Consider the following 16,136-nt stretch of genomic DNA (forward strand, 5'->3'; position numbering starts at 1 on the left):
ACGCATATGCGTGGTTAAGGCAGATGCGTTGTTCAGGCAAGTGTGGTTACGCTTGCGCCGTTCTGGAATGTGTGGCTCTGCCTGCGTTGTTCTGGGCGTTTCCCGGTTTTGGTATTGGAGAGTAGTATTCAATTGCATGATGTGGTGCCACGTTCTGGACACCCCTTCCATCCGATTTCCAAATCAACCACAGCACTGAGACTGCACTCCTCGCTGCCTCCGATGACATCCACTCCCTCCTCGCTGGGGGCAAAACCACAGCCCTCATCCTACTGGACATCTCGGGCACCTTCAACACCATCTCCTATTGTGCCCTAATCACGACACTCCACAACGCCGACATGCATGACAAGGTACTGAACATGGTCCACTCCTTTCTAACTGGCCGAACACAGCCAGTCTGACTGCCCCGTTCCTCTCAGAACCTACAAAGATGAGCTGCAGAATGCCTTAGGGCTCTTCTCTGAGCCCCACCCTCTTCAACATCTACATGGCTCCCCTCGTAGCCATCTTCAGAAGCCACAGAGTCAACATTGTCTCCGAAGCTGACGACACCCAGCTGATCATCTCCCTCACCATCGAACCCAAAGCTCCCAGAATCAACTTTCACAACAGAATGAAGCAGTTGCTACCTGGATACAAGACAGCTGCCTCAAGCTCAATTCAGACAAGACCGAAGTACTCATCCTGGGACCCACCCCCTCAGCCTGGGATGACGCCTTGTAGCCCGCTGCACAAGGGACCCCTCCCACCCCTACGGAACATGCAAGCAACCATGGCATCATACTGTACTCCTAGCTCTTAATAAACCACCAAGTCAATGCAGTATCCTCATCCTGTTTCCACACGCTCCGCCGGCTTCAAAAGACATTCAGATGACTATCCACAGAATTCAGAATGACGGTCATCCACTCACTGATTACCAGCAAACTTGACTACGGCAACATACCTTATGCCGGTGTCATCCAGAAAAAGCTCAGGAAACTAGAGAACGTCCAAATCGCTGCAGCCAGACTGGTCCTCGACATCCCCCTTCGCAGCTATAGGACACAACACCTCCGACAACTTCACTGGCTCCCTATCAACAAGAGAATCACCTTCAAGCTCCTCACACATGCCTACAATGCCCTCCATGACGAAGGACCAGCATATCTGAACAACCACCTCGCTTTCCACATACCTGCCAGACAAGTCTGCTCTGCCGAACTCATCCTGGCCTCCGTCTCACAGATCCACAAGACCAGATCCGGAGGAAGATCCTTCCTCTACCTCGCCACCAAGACCTGGAACACCCTTCTCCTCTACCCCAGGCAATCTGCTTTGTTGACCCACTTCAGAAAGGACCTCAAGACTTGGTTCTTCGACTCAACCTCCACACCCACACGGATCAGAGGCCCTCCCTCCAGCGCCATGAGACCCTCACGGGTGAGTAACCATGCTTTACAAACACCTGATTAAATGATTGATTGATAGAGTTGTTTGTGAGGGAGGGGATTACACAATTATGGACAGGACTCTGTAAGCAAAGGATGTATATCTTTGATGGACATTTCTATTGGACTATAGGTGATGACACTTCTCAATATTATGTAAGAGTATTATGCGAGTAAGTGGAATTAAGTGGCTTGCTGTATAATGCAATTGTAGGGAAGAGTATTGTGGATGGTGTGGGAATGTCTTATTGGCCTCTGCATAGGGGACACTGCTACTGTGCATACAGAAATTAAACTCCAATACTCTGTGCATGGAGAGAACAATACGTTTGTGTATAGTAAGGGCATTATAGCGCAGTGTTTAGACAATGGCAAGAGCGTTGCAACATGCTTAAGGCAGAGCACTGTACTTTGTATAATGTAAGACTTTGGCTTATTGTTTGTAGATGATGGACCAGTAATGCTGTGTGCGACTGTAGGCTTGTGAGTAGAGATGGCAAAACTTTGGGAGGCTTCCTACAAGGTACGTGGAGGGTCCCCCTCCGGCCTCCGGCCTCAGTCAGGAGGTCTCCAGCCATGGTACTGTCCTGGAGCTTGGGGGACCCTGCACCGCGGGGGCTGCGGGGGCCTATGTTACGCCACTGGTAGTGAAAGACAGTCATAGCTTTATTAAAGCTGATGGTTGCAGCATATGGACACTGACACTCCTTTTTTAGGACCAGGGCTTCTTTTACAAAACATCATACTTCACCCGAGAGCAACAGACTGAAAGATAGAAAATCACAAAGAGGAAAAGAAAGAGAGGAAACACAGTGACACAGGAAGGCAAAGGTTTGAATAAGAACCCACACGAGTGAGATAAAGAGGTAGGAAGTGTAAACACTATATACAAAAGCAGTGATAAAGCATGTAAAAGACTCAAAAAAAGTTGACCTGTTGAGCCATTCATTTAACTCTGTATTGCCTCCTCTTTTTCCAGTAGAAATGGCTGCCTACCAGGGACTTCGGGCGTTTCCCCGGGATGCTGGAAGAGAGGGGGCTGATTTTGCAGTAGTGAGGGCCGGTTTTATTACTGAGGGTTGGTTTTGCAGCAGTGTTGGAATATCGGACCCCAGTGACTAAAGCAGCAGAGCTTCACACTTGCAAATCCCCTCTCCTTCCGGTGCTGATACGATAAAATTGCCAGGGCTGCTTTGGTTTCCCAGTCTGGCCCTGCTGCCTGCACTGTCTGGGTGATGCATTGTTGGCAGTAACTTGTCACCTACTGGTGTATATGAGCAAGCATCCCCCACCTGCTTCTTTCCCAACAGTTGATAGGGAAACAAAGATGCTATGGTGCCTACGTCTTCCTCCACCACTGTGGCTTTGTAGATGGGGTGGAAGTGGAGCAAATACACATGTCTATTTCCATCTTCCTCACCGACCACTCCCTTTTCTGTTCACAGATCCAATTGAAACAGAGGAAAGGTTGTGGCAGTGGCACTCCCCCTTTTCTCCAATTATGTGAAATTGTTGCCATATGGACTACACTTATGCCTTTTGCCACCCTCTTCCTTGCCATCCTTAGAAAAACTATCATTAATAGAAAACATTGGTCTCATCCTAAAATAATTCAAGCAATAAACAATTTTGTCATAGCAATTAACTAAATTGATTGAAAATGAAAAGGTCCAGCCTAATTCTGATACATTACTTGTGGAGACCATTGGATTATGTAGTTACATACCACCAGCATCGACTTTGTTAATATGGAATGCCAATAAGCCCTTTATTCTAAGAGAACAATGTTTGGCATCTAAAAAAACAAACATTTCTAAAATAGTTATGAAAAATACCTCTGGCACTTTTGAACTAAAAATAAAACATAATTTGATGGATATTCTGTCAAATGGCACACCCATTTTCTACCAACAGAATGCATTCACAGGCAATTTTTCCATCTTTCTAATGAGTTTTGCTCTTACTAAAACATCTGAGCGTAACTTGCAGATCGCAGGTTAAATTTCAGGAACGTACATATGACCCATGCATCTTATCAAGTCTGACATATTGTGCTTCATCCAGCATGGTGAGCAACAAAAGTTTGGAAACAAGCATTGGATAAAAACACATTTCCAGTGTTACCCAGGCAATTCAAAATCTTTCTCTAAACCTAGTGTTGATCAACTTGTTCAGAACTCTCCTATTATGTACAGAATCTAAAGCACCACAGAAACCTCCTTCTGTCACATCCCTATCTCTATATTGACTGCTTTTCCCTAAACATAGAGATCTTAGATGTGACATCACTTCCCCTTGACTCCCGGAAGACAAGCCAATGCTTTATTTTAAGTATTTAATGAAATCTAAGTACTGCAGCCTGTTGCCAAACAAAGATTCATAGCAGGTACCAACACCTTCATGAAAGAGCTACAGCGATATTTTTTCTTATATTTTTTTAAAAAACATCAATAGACAGAGATGAAAATGTGATTGGTTAGATAAAGAGGTTTATTAATGCAAGCGACTCCAAAAAGTCACTATGGTCAAACCTCATTCGCTTTTATTAGCACCAGGAAATGCAAATGCAGCGTAGTTTCAGATCTGCAAGCTATTTACTTTGGCCATTCATTTTCTCCAATGGTGTCATTCCATTGATAAGGTAATAAGAGGGCCAGGTGCCTGTACAGTGGGTATCTTATGTTTCAATATCTCATTTAAACCCAGGCTGTTTGATATTCCCAGTCTTCCATCTGGAGTTGCTCGTGCCCAGAGAGAATATAAGAAAGAGGGTGTTACCGTACATCTTGAATACACACCTTTGTTTTCCAAGCAAAAATATATCTGTCCTTCTCTCGCCTATCACCATGATGGACCGTGTCTTACTAAGCTTTTAAGACTTATCATAACATCATTCACTGGATGGCCCCTTTAAGGCAGCTGCTCTTTATCGCCATTGATGGTTTCACTCTCCATGATCACAATTTATTCTAAATTAAATTCACATATTCAAAAGCTTTAAACAAAGCGGCAGTGCGGCTTAAGGGAGGCAAAGATTGTAAGAGGAGGGCAACCATGCAAACTCTTTGGAACCTCCAGAAAGTCAGAACTTTGTGAGTATTGACAAACATTTAGCATGAACATTGTTTGATCTCTGTACCCTTTTGTTTAATGAGTTATGCGGTAGTGGGGTTGAAGACAAGATCCTTGGAGCGGTAGGTGTGTTTCTTCTGAGATATTGCAAGCACCTATTTGATCAACATAGTTTTGGATTTGCCCTTTGTGACTGTTTTATCATGCCCTGTGCTAGGTGAGGTAGGGAATGGATGTGGGAGAAAGCACAAAAGGTCCCTTCGGGTAACCACAAAGGTGGTCTTACCTATATAAAGATGCCCTTTATATAGGTAATACCACCTTTGTGGTTACCCGAAGGGACCTTTTGTGCTTTCTCCTAAGATTCCCCTGGTCCCAGACAGACCCATAAGATGAGGGGGCCTCCTTTACTTTAAGGGCATGGATGTGCCTATTAGGTACAAGCGTATGATATTCCTTCAAAATTTGCCTTGATGAGTTTAAAGAAATTATATGAAAGCGTGCCGGCATGGGCTAAACGTGTGGTCAAAAAGCCCTGCAAATATATTTTTAAGAAAATTGTGCTCACAGGTCCATTTTTGGGAAGGAAACACAATTCGCGAATTCCTGACACAGCAAAATGTGCTACTTTTGAAAAAGTTTGCAGAAAAAATTATACATTCACACATATGAATCTGTTCTCAACACTTTTAGTAATCTCTCTCTGATACCATGTTTTATGTTCTGCTTTTAATCCAAGATTACAGTAAATCACTGAGTACAATTATTATTTGCTTTTCGCAATCGTTACAATCATTTATTGAATTGCAGCCACAACAATGATAATAAAATACAGTCATCTTCCTCTTTTTACTAAAACTGTGGATACAACACATGGCTTCAGTCTGTTCCTTTATTGAGAAGTACCTAATTTGCAAAGGCAATTCTTGATCTACAAGAACCAGATTACATTTGAAAGACCTCATCCTAAAATGTAGTACTATGTATTCTGTGGATTCTTGTGTTTTTCCCTTTCCAAGTACAATCTTGTTGGGGGTTTCGTGTTGGATAATTTCCATTTAGTGATACTTATGTACTGATAGTTATGCGTGCCTTGTAACCACCGCATCTTGTTTGCGATGTCATGTGGGATCTGTAAATCAGGATTGTGCCTTTCTTTCCGGAGTCTAGCGTTTGGATTGCTCATTTGAACTTTGAACATTTGAACATTTGAAAAGTCTATTGATGCTCTCGACTGTACTCTCATCCCAGCAGACTCAGTGAAGTCATTGGGTATCACTCTAGACCCCAATCTGGACATGATCAAACACATCAAGAACACCACAAGAAGTGCCTTCTTCAACTTAACACCTTCGATGCTCAAGACGAGCTCAGCTCGTCATGAGGTACACCTCTCGTACACTCATGACGTACTGAGCTCGTCATGAACAATGGGAATAAATCAGGGCCAGCACAGGAGGGGAATACCATCAGCATTGATGGTGTTAAAGCTACTGAACAAAATCAAGCCCTTCATCCCACCAACGGACCTTAAGCAAGTCTCGCAATCCCTCGTTCTATCCAGATTACACTATGGGATCGCCACCCTCTCAGGCACGGCTAAACTTCACCTGCTCCTCCCAGAACAACCCTAAATGCAGCAGCCAGAATGTTGACGGGAGTAAAGAAATACGAACACATCTCCCCCGCTCTAAAATAGCTTTAGTGGCTCCCAATAGAAATGCGGGCCAATTTCAGAACTGCTTGCCTCACACACAAAGCTCTGCACACTGGCAAACCCACCTATCTAGCTGCCAGACTCAAAAAAGCGGGACAGACAAGAAACCTCAGAAGCACCAACTCTCTGCTACTTATCCCCCCGAAAACCTGCAAACAAAAGACCTTATCTAGGTCGTTCACCGGAAATGCACCCAGAATTTGGAATGCCATCCCTATACATATCAGGACGAACCCTTCCTACAAAGCATTCCAGAGCCAGCTCAAAGCGCTCTTCCTCAATCAAGACCTCACAAAGTGACAACGGACCTACTTGAATCTCCTACCTCAAGACAGAGGACCCAGTGACTACGATAAGATCACTCCTTACAACACCTTCCCCCTGTCCCGCACAGTACTACCCCCTATTTCTACCACACACTTTCAACTTCGCATTGAATTCTACTCGACGTATACTGATTAATGAACCTCCTCGGAATCGCTATTTTCCTGGACACTCTTGGTATACTAGACTGTCATGGATAAATGTTGTAAAGCGCACCAATACCACCGGTTCTGGCTAGCGCTATATAAAACCATAAAAAAAAAAATAATAATACAAGCTTCTCCCGTCACTGGGCTAAGAGAACAACGGCCTCATGAGAGGCGCCTGCATGGAACCTATGGCAAGGTCCTCAGTGTGTATAGCTCAGTCTAGGTATAAGTAGGAGGAAGCCTTCAACGTCTGGTGAATTCCCTTCCTCTACAACTCATGCTCCTTTTTTTCCAAGAAGACTTGGATTTAAGAAAAGAACCACTTCAGCTCTCACCTGCTCTACATCCTCCTTCTGAGGTGGCTCCAAAGGCTAATGTATGTGTTTTATGAGGCTACCCAAGAGGGCTGAATTTGGACTACTTTTGGTGGAACAGATTTGGGAACTAGGCCCAATCTCCTGGTTCCCGGCAGCTCCTTGTGGCTTGTAGAGGCTTTAGGGAGAAAGAGGGAGAGCACATGGGTGTAGGGGGTGGAGTCAGGTCAGCCATCTTCATGCATTGGCCTGTTCAGGTGCCATTCACATTTTGAATCCACCCACTAAAGCTTGCAGCACGAGGCATTAAGTAAGCCAACATCAGCTATTGACTTTCTTCACTGTGAGATTTGCCATGTTTGCTCTTGCACATGCGCAGATCCGTCCAGAAAGTAGAGCACTTCAGTACCAATATAGGTTGACAAAGTTCTGCTTTCATTTCATGTGTTGTTTTGTTAGTCCTGCTATGGTTCATTTTTATTTACTTTTTTGCCAAAATGCAGACACCACCTTTAGACGGGAGTATTTTTTTTAAGTTTGTGTTACTTTTACACTTTTATTGTGTGTTGCATAAGTTTGCGAATAAAGAATTAACAACATACAAAATAATTGCATGCTTGCTAGTCACAAGTATTGACTTTTTGCCAATGCTTGTTATGAATGCTTCTCAGGCTCCGCACCCGGGTGCGTTAAACAGACTGCTTTCTGTAGAAGACTTCCCGGTTCAAATATTTGAAGATTTTTTCAGCTCTGAGTGAATTTATACTGATGTCGAAAAAGAAAATTTTTGCTTTCTAATATCTGTCTTAAGAAGTCTATTTATTGTATTGTCCACGCACGTTCAGGCATTCTCATAAATGTTGCTTGCTGCATGCATCACTAGCAATGTATGAATGAAATGCCATTGAGAGGTGGGCACTGGTTCTTATTAAGAGACCTGACTAACCCTTTGTTCATATTGAAACAGAAACCTTGTTTCTTTGCTCATAACATACTTTAGTATTTGCTTATCTTTCTGTTTCTTCCTGTCCATGGAAAAATACATGGAGCCTGGCTTGCCCTTTGCCCTACATTGTGACCCCTGACCTCTATCGATGACACAATGTTCCTTCCTTCTCTTCACTTTCCAAGTATAACCTCTCTGCAACACCTCTCCTCGTTTCCATGCACTCAGACTTGAGGTCTAAAATAAGAGTGAAGTAAGCATCTTGAGAAAGAAAACGAGAGAAAAGTAAAAGTGCATTTCAGGTACTCTTTAACTTAATTTTAAGCAGAGATGGTGGCTAGGTCGTGAGGTGGGCGACCATAGACTGAACTGCCATAATCACTCCTCATTTCCCAAACAGGAGTGAAAAAAACCCAGCTTTAGATCCTTCATATGAGGACCTAGAACCGCCCTCGCACTACCCTCTCACTCACACATGAGAAGGGGTCTGCCTGCTAAAAATTAAATGGAGTTCTGAAAAGATCCCAGCTTGCATTTTTCCCAAGTTACAAAAAATATGGATTTCGTGTTACTTTGGCTATGGTAAATTTTTTCAAGAAAATATGTTTGTCGGAGAGTTTGCCGCCCCCTGAGATATTTTTGAAAGAGAATTCTCTTCACCTTTCTGCTGCCTATTTTTCATGATAAAAGTAGCTTTTTCAGGGTAGTCTTCCCCAAAAAGTGGCAGAGTTTCCACCTACATTTTTTAATACATTGCCAACTTCACAAAATTGTCAAAGTTTTAAAAGGACTCCAAATTTGGGAGAGAAGAAGAGTTTTACTTACCGTTCTTCTCAATTTTACCCTTATCGTCTCTCTAGATTACTTTAACTCCCCTCACTTTGTCCGCTCGTCTGGGGCAATGAGCGCCCTCTCATGATACCACTCACTAGGTATGCAATGGGCATCTTCTCATTTCCCACCTACTCGCACATAGTGAAGATATCACTGCCAAGATGATGCCATTTATCAATTGGGAGATGTAAATGCCACCTCTGTGATCATTCATCACTGTCTAGAGAGTTGTGGTTGCTACCTAGATTCTCGTTTCACCACCATCAGGGAGATCCAATGCAATTGGAGGAACAGCTGTATCGTCATTCCCACGTTTCCACTCACCCGCAGATTATAAATGCAGGTCTACCTTCTTTTCACCTTTTTGCACATGGGTGTGGTATGAGTAATTGCTCATCTTCGTTCAGTTGGGTCAAAAATAACATAATACATAAAGGGCACTTCAAACATAAATACTTTACGGGTTGCGGAAGAGCGGTAAATAGCACAAATGAACAACCGACGAAGCTTAATCCATTTTACTCATTCCATCAAGTCACATTGTTCCATTGACAGACAACCATGGATATATATTTGAGCAGATTCTTTTTTTAATTGGGTCAAAAATATATATAAAACATTCAAATACTTTCTTAATAATACATTCATCATATCTACATCATAATATATTCATGGTCCAAAAAATCAACATTCCCTGACCCTGTCTTTTATATAAAAACTCATACATTGCAAACATTCCCACCACAATTTATAAAATTAACAGCCCAGTAGATTTGTATATAAATCCTTGATCCAAAATTAGAGGAGAATCATAATAGACCGACATGCGGTCCAAGTCCACAGTATCTTTCAAAAGCAGCCAGGTCATAAATTAAAGAACCTGCATCATTGACCGACTGGCCGTCTATGTCCACAGGATCTTTCAAAAGAGAGCAGGTTGAGTAGTTTTTAGCTACCCAGATGTTTATTTATAGCACCTTCTTCAGGACCATCATCGGTTAGGTGAAGCTAATGCGTAGAGGGGTTCAGGAGACATCCCTTAAACACTTGCTTTCGGTACGTATGATGTTCGAATTCCCAGAGTTATTTGTGAAAATATTTTCTCTTAAAATGCAGATTAGGATTTCTAATCATATACCTCTAGCATTATTCGAATAAATATATATCCTGCTGAAATATTTTTTTGCTTGTTCATCAAAGGTTCATCCTTCTTCACTTTTTTACTTTGGCCCCAATAGAATACGTACCCGTTAGTGAACTTCTTCGACTTTCCCACATGTTTTCACATCTGCTATTGGAAGGAAAACCAACAACAAAACCATGTTAATCTGTGCAACACTTCCTGTATGTTTTCTCAACAGACCTGTTTGTTTTCCCCCAATGAGCTTGAAATACCGCAGGCTCCCTTGAAATTCTGAAACGGTATATTTTTATTAAGATCAGACTTGGGTTGATGTAAGGAGTCAGCCAAGGCGTACTTCTTTTTGTGGGAGGTGCTCCTGCCAACTCAACCAAGGCTACATGAGACTCATGTTTGTGGCAGAACGCTTCTAGTGGAGGCACAGACCTTTTTACCTCAGCCACTGTGGATGGCTGCCTACCTATTCCCCCATAACTGTTCTGTTCTGACTTCCATTACTGAGTTCTTCATGATCTCTGGGACATGTTGAAGGGATGCCAGTATAATTATGGTGTTTTTGTGTATTTCTATCTGGACTGGTGAGTACTGGAGTCCATGGACTCCATGTTCAGGTGCTGCACAGGCTGATGGTTGCCCTTGTGCAAGGCTGGCATTTTCTTTTCATGACATACCAGCTGAAACATACAAAACAAAGTGTACCTGGCACATGTGATGGGTAGCTAGCCCAGATACTTTTTTATTGTCCAGGTGTCCTCTTGTAGAGTGAAACCAACCTTTCCTCAAACTTCTGGGGTGCAGCCTTTCTTCAGAGGTAGTCATAGCCTTCCACACAGTGGAATCCTCACCCCCCATCATTCAGCCCAAACTCTTCTCAGGTTGGGAAACAGGCACGATATCCACATATTGTGATGGACAACAGCTAGAAGATTCTGCTTCTGTATCAGAGGAGTTGTGCACTTTTAAATATTGTAATCTGGGTGGCTGGTGAAATACCTCCTTGGCACCAAAGGATTATAATTCCTAGCCCATCAGGCGGTGTTTTGTTCAATGTTCGATCCATATGTATTGCTTGCCTGTCTTAAGAAGGAAGTTGCATCTGTCTGTGAGAGGATCTAATCCTGAACAGCGCTTTCCAGAAGTAGTGACCTAATCCGTGGGAGGAGATAAGGCCCAACTGACTGGATAGGCCAAGACAGGGACATCTCAATAGACAGAGGCATCTTAAAAGGCACAAGGTCACCTCAGCATAGTTACACAGGAGAAGGATAATCAATTTTGAGAAGGAGCTCCAGAATGTTTAGACACTGAAAAAGGTGAGCCTACTCTCACAACCCTCCATGAGCCTTTGGTGTTCCTAGCCTATATCAGCCTTCCACATCATCCTGTTAGACTCCGAGATAGCGGTTCTTTGACTCCTCCGCACGAGGCCCCATCCCATCGATCAAACAAACCTGTTCAGAGTTTAGAACCATTGGGATTATTGTTTTAGCTGCTGTTGTTCCAAAGGACCATGCACCGGTCAACACCCCCTTCCAGGTGATCAATAGTCCATTGCCACAGGTCCGTTCGAGCTTGGTGTTCCCAACTCTGGTGTGCTCCGCCACCATTATATCCTGATTGTAAACTTTAGTTACAGAGATTAAAGCCCACCCTCCGACCTCCTGCAAGGAAATCTTCTGAAAAAGCAGAGCTATTACTGCTGTCTTGATTTCTCCCTCACATGGTCAGAGAATTGGAATCTCTGAATGATCTCTGATATTCAGCATCACATGCAAAAGATATACCAGCCTTTCCACTCCGCTACATGTGCTACAATGTTATGTTGTCTTCATGCTTTACACCACCATAGAGACCTGTGAACGCATACCTCCTTACGATCACTTACACACTCAGACATTGAGTGGTCATCAATTTCCCACGCTCCCAAAACTTTACCTCAAACTCCGTTAAGATGTCAACCATCAAAGACCTTGAATGAAACATAACAAGTAGGAACTATTGTATTTTAGTGTAAAATGCCCCAGATGTGAAAGCAGATGTGGAAGCTACTAGAGAGAAGTTTTTGTATCAATTTAATTTCCAAATATTTTCTTTTTTAGGAAATTTTTCTTTCTGTACACATAAAATTGTATTGCTGACTGTTCTAAGGCAATGTAAAGAGTACAGCTTTCTGCTGTTATGCAGTGTGTGCGGCTCAAGATATCTTGAAATAAATATGAGCAATTGGGTGTCCTGTACAGAACTCAAAAGTGCAAATCATGAGGGTATATCATCCCAGATAACCTCTCCCTAACAATTGAAATCTATCTAGATGAAAGGCCAGTGAAGGGAGCTCTGCTTTGGCATTTCTTCATTACTCTTCCAGGTAACCCTCTAGATGCTGGTTTGACCCAGAAAGTGAATCCCAACAGAGCTAACTTTCAGAATGAACAGCAGCATGAAAGGTGATCTATTGAGGGTATAAACGAAGAACGCCCATAAATTCACTCTGCAAGGCTGAGAAGAAGATCTTAATAAGGACACATAGTCCTCCAAAACTAAAAGCTACCTAGGATCTTTGAAACAGGTGATTATTTTCCTTGCAAGAGTCCAGCTTGTGATCCATGGAGCATATATATGTTAGCAGACTGACCTAAAGAGAAGGAAGACCTATGTGCCATCTGGAAAACAATAAATGGTCTACTTTGACTGCCATGATAGGGCTGGGATAGGAACAAATTTCCATCCTTTTTAAAAAATCTTCGAGTTATTGGATATATCTAAGAAGGATGAAGCTGGCGTGATAGAGGTGGTAGCTTAGATTGACGTCTTTGCCTTTAGAAGTAACGTTACCGTTTTTTTAATTGCAATTTTTACACTAGTGCCCAGTCATTCATTTATCAGTTTCTCTATAGAAAATCTACTTGTTGATTAGTTGTTACATCTAAGTTGTCATATGAGCCCAGTTTAGGTAAATAGGTAAAGCCTGTTTCCAGGTGTTGAGTGTCCTTATTACCTGGCAACTGTTTTGTCCATAATGACACAATGTAAGGATTTGAACAGTGATCTCTGCGACCGATGGCAAAGATTCACTTCCCCCAGAAAACAGAAATGAATTTGAATGCATATAATGTGCAAATTCTTTCCTCCGCCCCTTTGACCGCTCAAATAACAATTCCGCATTACATGTCATTGGTGGAAGGGGCGCTCCTCCCAGAGTTAACTCTTGGTTTTGTTCTAGGTAGTCAGTTTGCTAAAGCATCCCCAGTGGGTGTCTCTTAAGACAAAAATAGTGGGAGCGGGTACGTATGGATCCCTTCAAACACTGGCTCAGGACCGTGAGCCGCCCTCCTATGGTGGCAATACCGTATGATCCTCCTACAAGCAATGTAACTTTTGAATAGCTTTAAACGGCAGTGTTTGGTAGAAGTTACGCAAGTTAGAGCAAATAGACAATCCTCTGTTATTTAAGCACCTTCACATGGTTGGACTGGACTCGTGCCTGATAACAGATTAGATAATGATTACGTATCAGGTCAATCAGGCGCTTGAAGAATACATTAAAGGGAAGAGTAAAGAATAATGCTGATCAATTTTCATCACAAGGGATATATGTTCAAATAAAGAGATTATAAATATGACAGTCTCTATCTCCTATTTATTGCCAAAATCACAAAAAAATCTTAAAACCTGTAATCAGACATATTATAATACTCTCAAATATAGCATCTAAAATACAATTCTATGTTTCTGGTCAGAATCTTAGGGCAGAATCTCTTCAAGATGGGGATTGAGATATGAAATAAGTGTCTCTTCCAAGATGTTTGCAAGTAGGAGAGGATTATGTATGGGGACATAAACAAAATAGTTGAGCAAGAATGCTTGTTTTTATCAGATTGAGATTGTTGCCTGTGTTGATGCAATCACATGTTCAATGTGAAGCAATCACACAATCAAGCATCTGTAATGGATCTCACAGTTGGTTTAATCCAAGGGTGAAAACCTTTCATGTGCGGTGATGGGACTACATCATTGGGGTCAAGTACAAAAATTACAGCTCCTTGTAAGTTTCAAGACTGATTAGCCAAAAGACAACAATGTGCTTTATGGATAAATGCTAGAAAAAAGGCTCTCTGTGTCCTTTTTTCGCACGGTCACTGTATGGGCATATTGTCATTCACAACTGGTATGAAAGAAAGATTTATTTGTTTTACTCAATTGACCTAGTTAAGTCCAGAGAAGAGGCTCTCTGTTAATTTTGAGGGTTTTTAAAAATGGTTAGAATTGGTTATTTTAAGTGCCCTTTTCTTGAGAGCAGTGGCCAGTGTAATGTAATACCACCGTACTTCAAATATTAATTTCTGAATTTTTATCACAAGCTTTGCAAGATTCTGTAATCTATGAATGAAGTTGGTCTTTTGATACCAAAAGCAAAGATTAGCTATAATATTGATAATGTGTGAATAGGCATCTTGGCCTGTTGGATAATGTTGTTGGATAATTTATTATGCATTGCATGCTTAATTTAATTTAAGCAAATATAGAGTCCAGAAATCAGTAGGTTGAAGCAGGTCAGAATGATGCAAGAGCCAGGGAATTCTATAAATGGAAAATGTACAATTGTAAATGTATGGCATTAATCACATTTATTTGCATTCTCTTATCAAGCTTCATTGTCGCTTGCCAGCAGCCAGCACTCTTAGATAGTATGTAGTAAGGCTACTGGATCAATTTTCTTTTCTTTCTTTCTTGTTTTTAAATGGGCAGAAAATATGTTTTTATGGTTCAGTCTACAGAGATTTTTAATATTTATAATGCAAAGTGTGTCCTCATCATGTGGAATGTAGTGTCTTAGTGGTTACCAATTATGTGAAAGAGGAGTTGAGTGCACATCAGTCTGATACATACATTTTAGATAATAGAATCACTGTAAAAAAAAGTGAAAGAAGAGTGCGTCATTTTAGAACCCTAAGTTCACCAAGTTAAATTCTAAGATTGAAATTACTTTATGTTGTTCTAACTCCTTCCTTTCTATCTGTGTTCTCTTTTCAGCCTGGCACTGAACCCATCAGGACTGGCACGGCTTCCAGGCTCAGGGTTGCCCGCCGTCCCTTACGGCACCATTCCCGTTTCCCACTGAGAGTGGGTGTCCAGGGCGTAGTGGGGTGCCCACACTCTTTCCGTCATGGGGGTTCTATGGCTGGCCAGGTTCATGCTTGGATGGACTGCACTTTACCATTTGGAGCAAGTCCAAGGACAACCAGAGCAAGGAGATCTGCAGGCTGACAGATTTGCGGGTTACGAAGACAGACAAACAGCAAACAGAGTACGGAGGAGGGGACAGGACACGCTAAGAGGGTACGCTTGACTTCTGTTCCTTTTGATATATGAAAAAGATCTCTGTTGTTTTAACTTTTATTTTAACTTCCAAATAGTAGTGCCTATCTAATCAAAGCAACAGTATCTCCCAGACTATATGCACCTGATCCCTTTGTAGAGCTTTCAGGCCCAGACGTCTCTCTTGACAAATACATTCATATACCTGATTTTGCTCTCAAAGTTGAAAAGTTAGTGGAAGAATAGGAAAGTATCTATTTCATCTTCAAAGTAATGGCTGCGCGAATGGTTCAACAGGCTCCCTGGGTAGAGAATTTGGGTGCCATTGCACCTGTCTATCTGTTGCGGAAGTAAATGAAAATGACATCATTGATATTAGGTCTGCCCACTTTCTGGATAAGGCAAAGTAGGACACGCGCTTGATGCTGACTTGCTGCTCTATCACTTACTATACTCTTAGCTTGAATCACTCATGGTATCACACTCTTGATTTTATAAGCAACACAATAGAGGTCAAGGTAGCCCCATCTAGAGTCTTATTCCCACATGCCCATCGTGTCTGTTTTTCCACCCTTTTTCACACTGGAAAGCATATCAAACATACACTTTCATCTGTATTAGTTTCAACTCTACACGTACAACCCTTAAGAGGGCAATAAGAAAATAACGTATCTCATGATTGTAGGTTATGTGTTTCTCTTAACGTTGGTGCACCATGTAGTGCTCATTCATCTGGAAAAATGGCGGATATCTTTTATTCCAATTAGCCGTTTGGTGCCGTGGGGGTGAGGGGCCAATATGTGTAGATGCAGGAGGTGAAGGTGAATGAACCAAGGAAAGTTAAAAACAAAGTGGAAGTCCCAGAGAAAACAATTTGAATCAATTGGGCT

General features: G+C 42.1%; 1 protein-coding gene across 1 annotated transcript in view; it reads left to right on the forward strand.

Moving 5' to 3' along the window:
• The first annotated feature begins 14,965 nt into the window (after window positions 1–14,965).
• Window positions 14,966–16,136, forward strand: part of LOC147673403 (fibrillin-2-like) — a 259,147-nt gene continuing 257,976 nt past the window's right edge. Inside the window, exon 1 of the mRNA XM_086947262.1 lies at window positions 14,966–15,267. Coding sequence (XP_086803388.1) covers window positions 15,095–15,267 — 173 coding nt within the window. The 5' untranslated portion in view covers window positions 14,966–15,094. The remainder of the gene's footprint in view (window positions 15,268–16,136) is intronic.

Source organism: Lissotriton vulgaris, chromosome 12 (genome assembly GCF_964263255.1).
Source record: "Lissotriton vulgaris chromosome 12, aLisVul1.2, whole genome shotgun sequence".
Lineage (NCBI taxonomy): Eukaryota > Metazoa > Chordata > Amphibia > Caudata > Salamandridae > Lissotriton > Lissotriton vulgaris.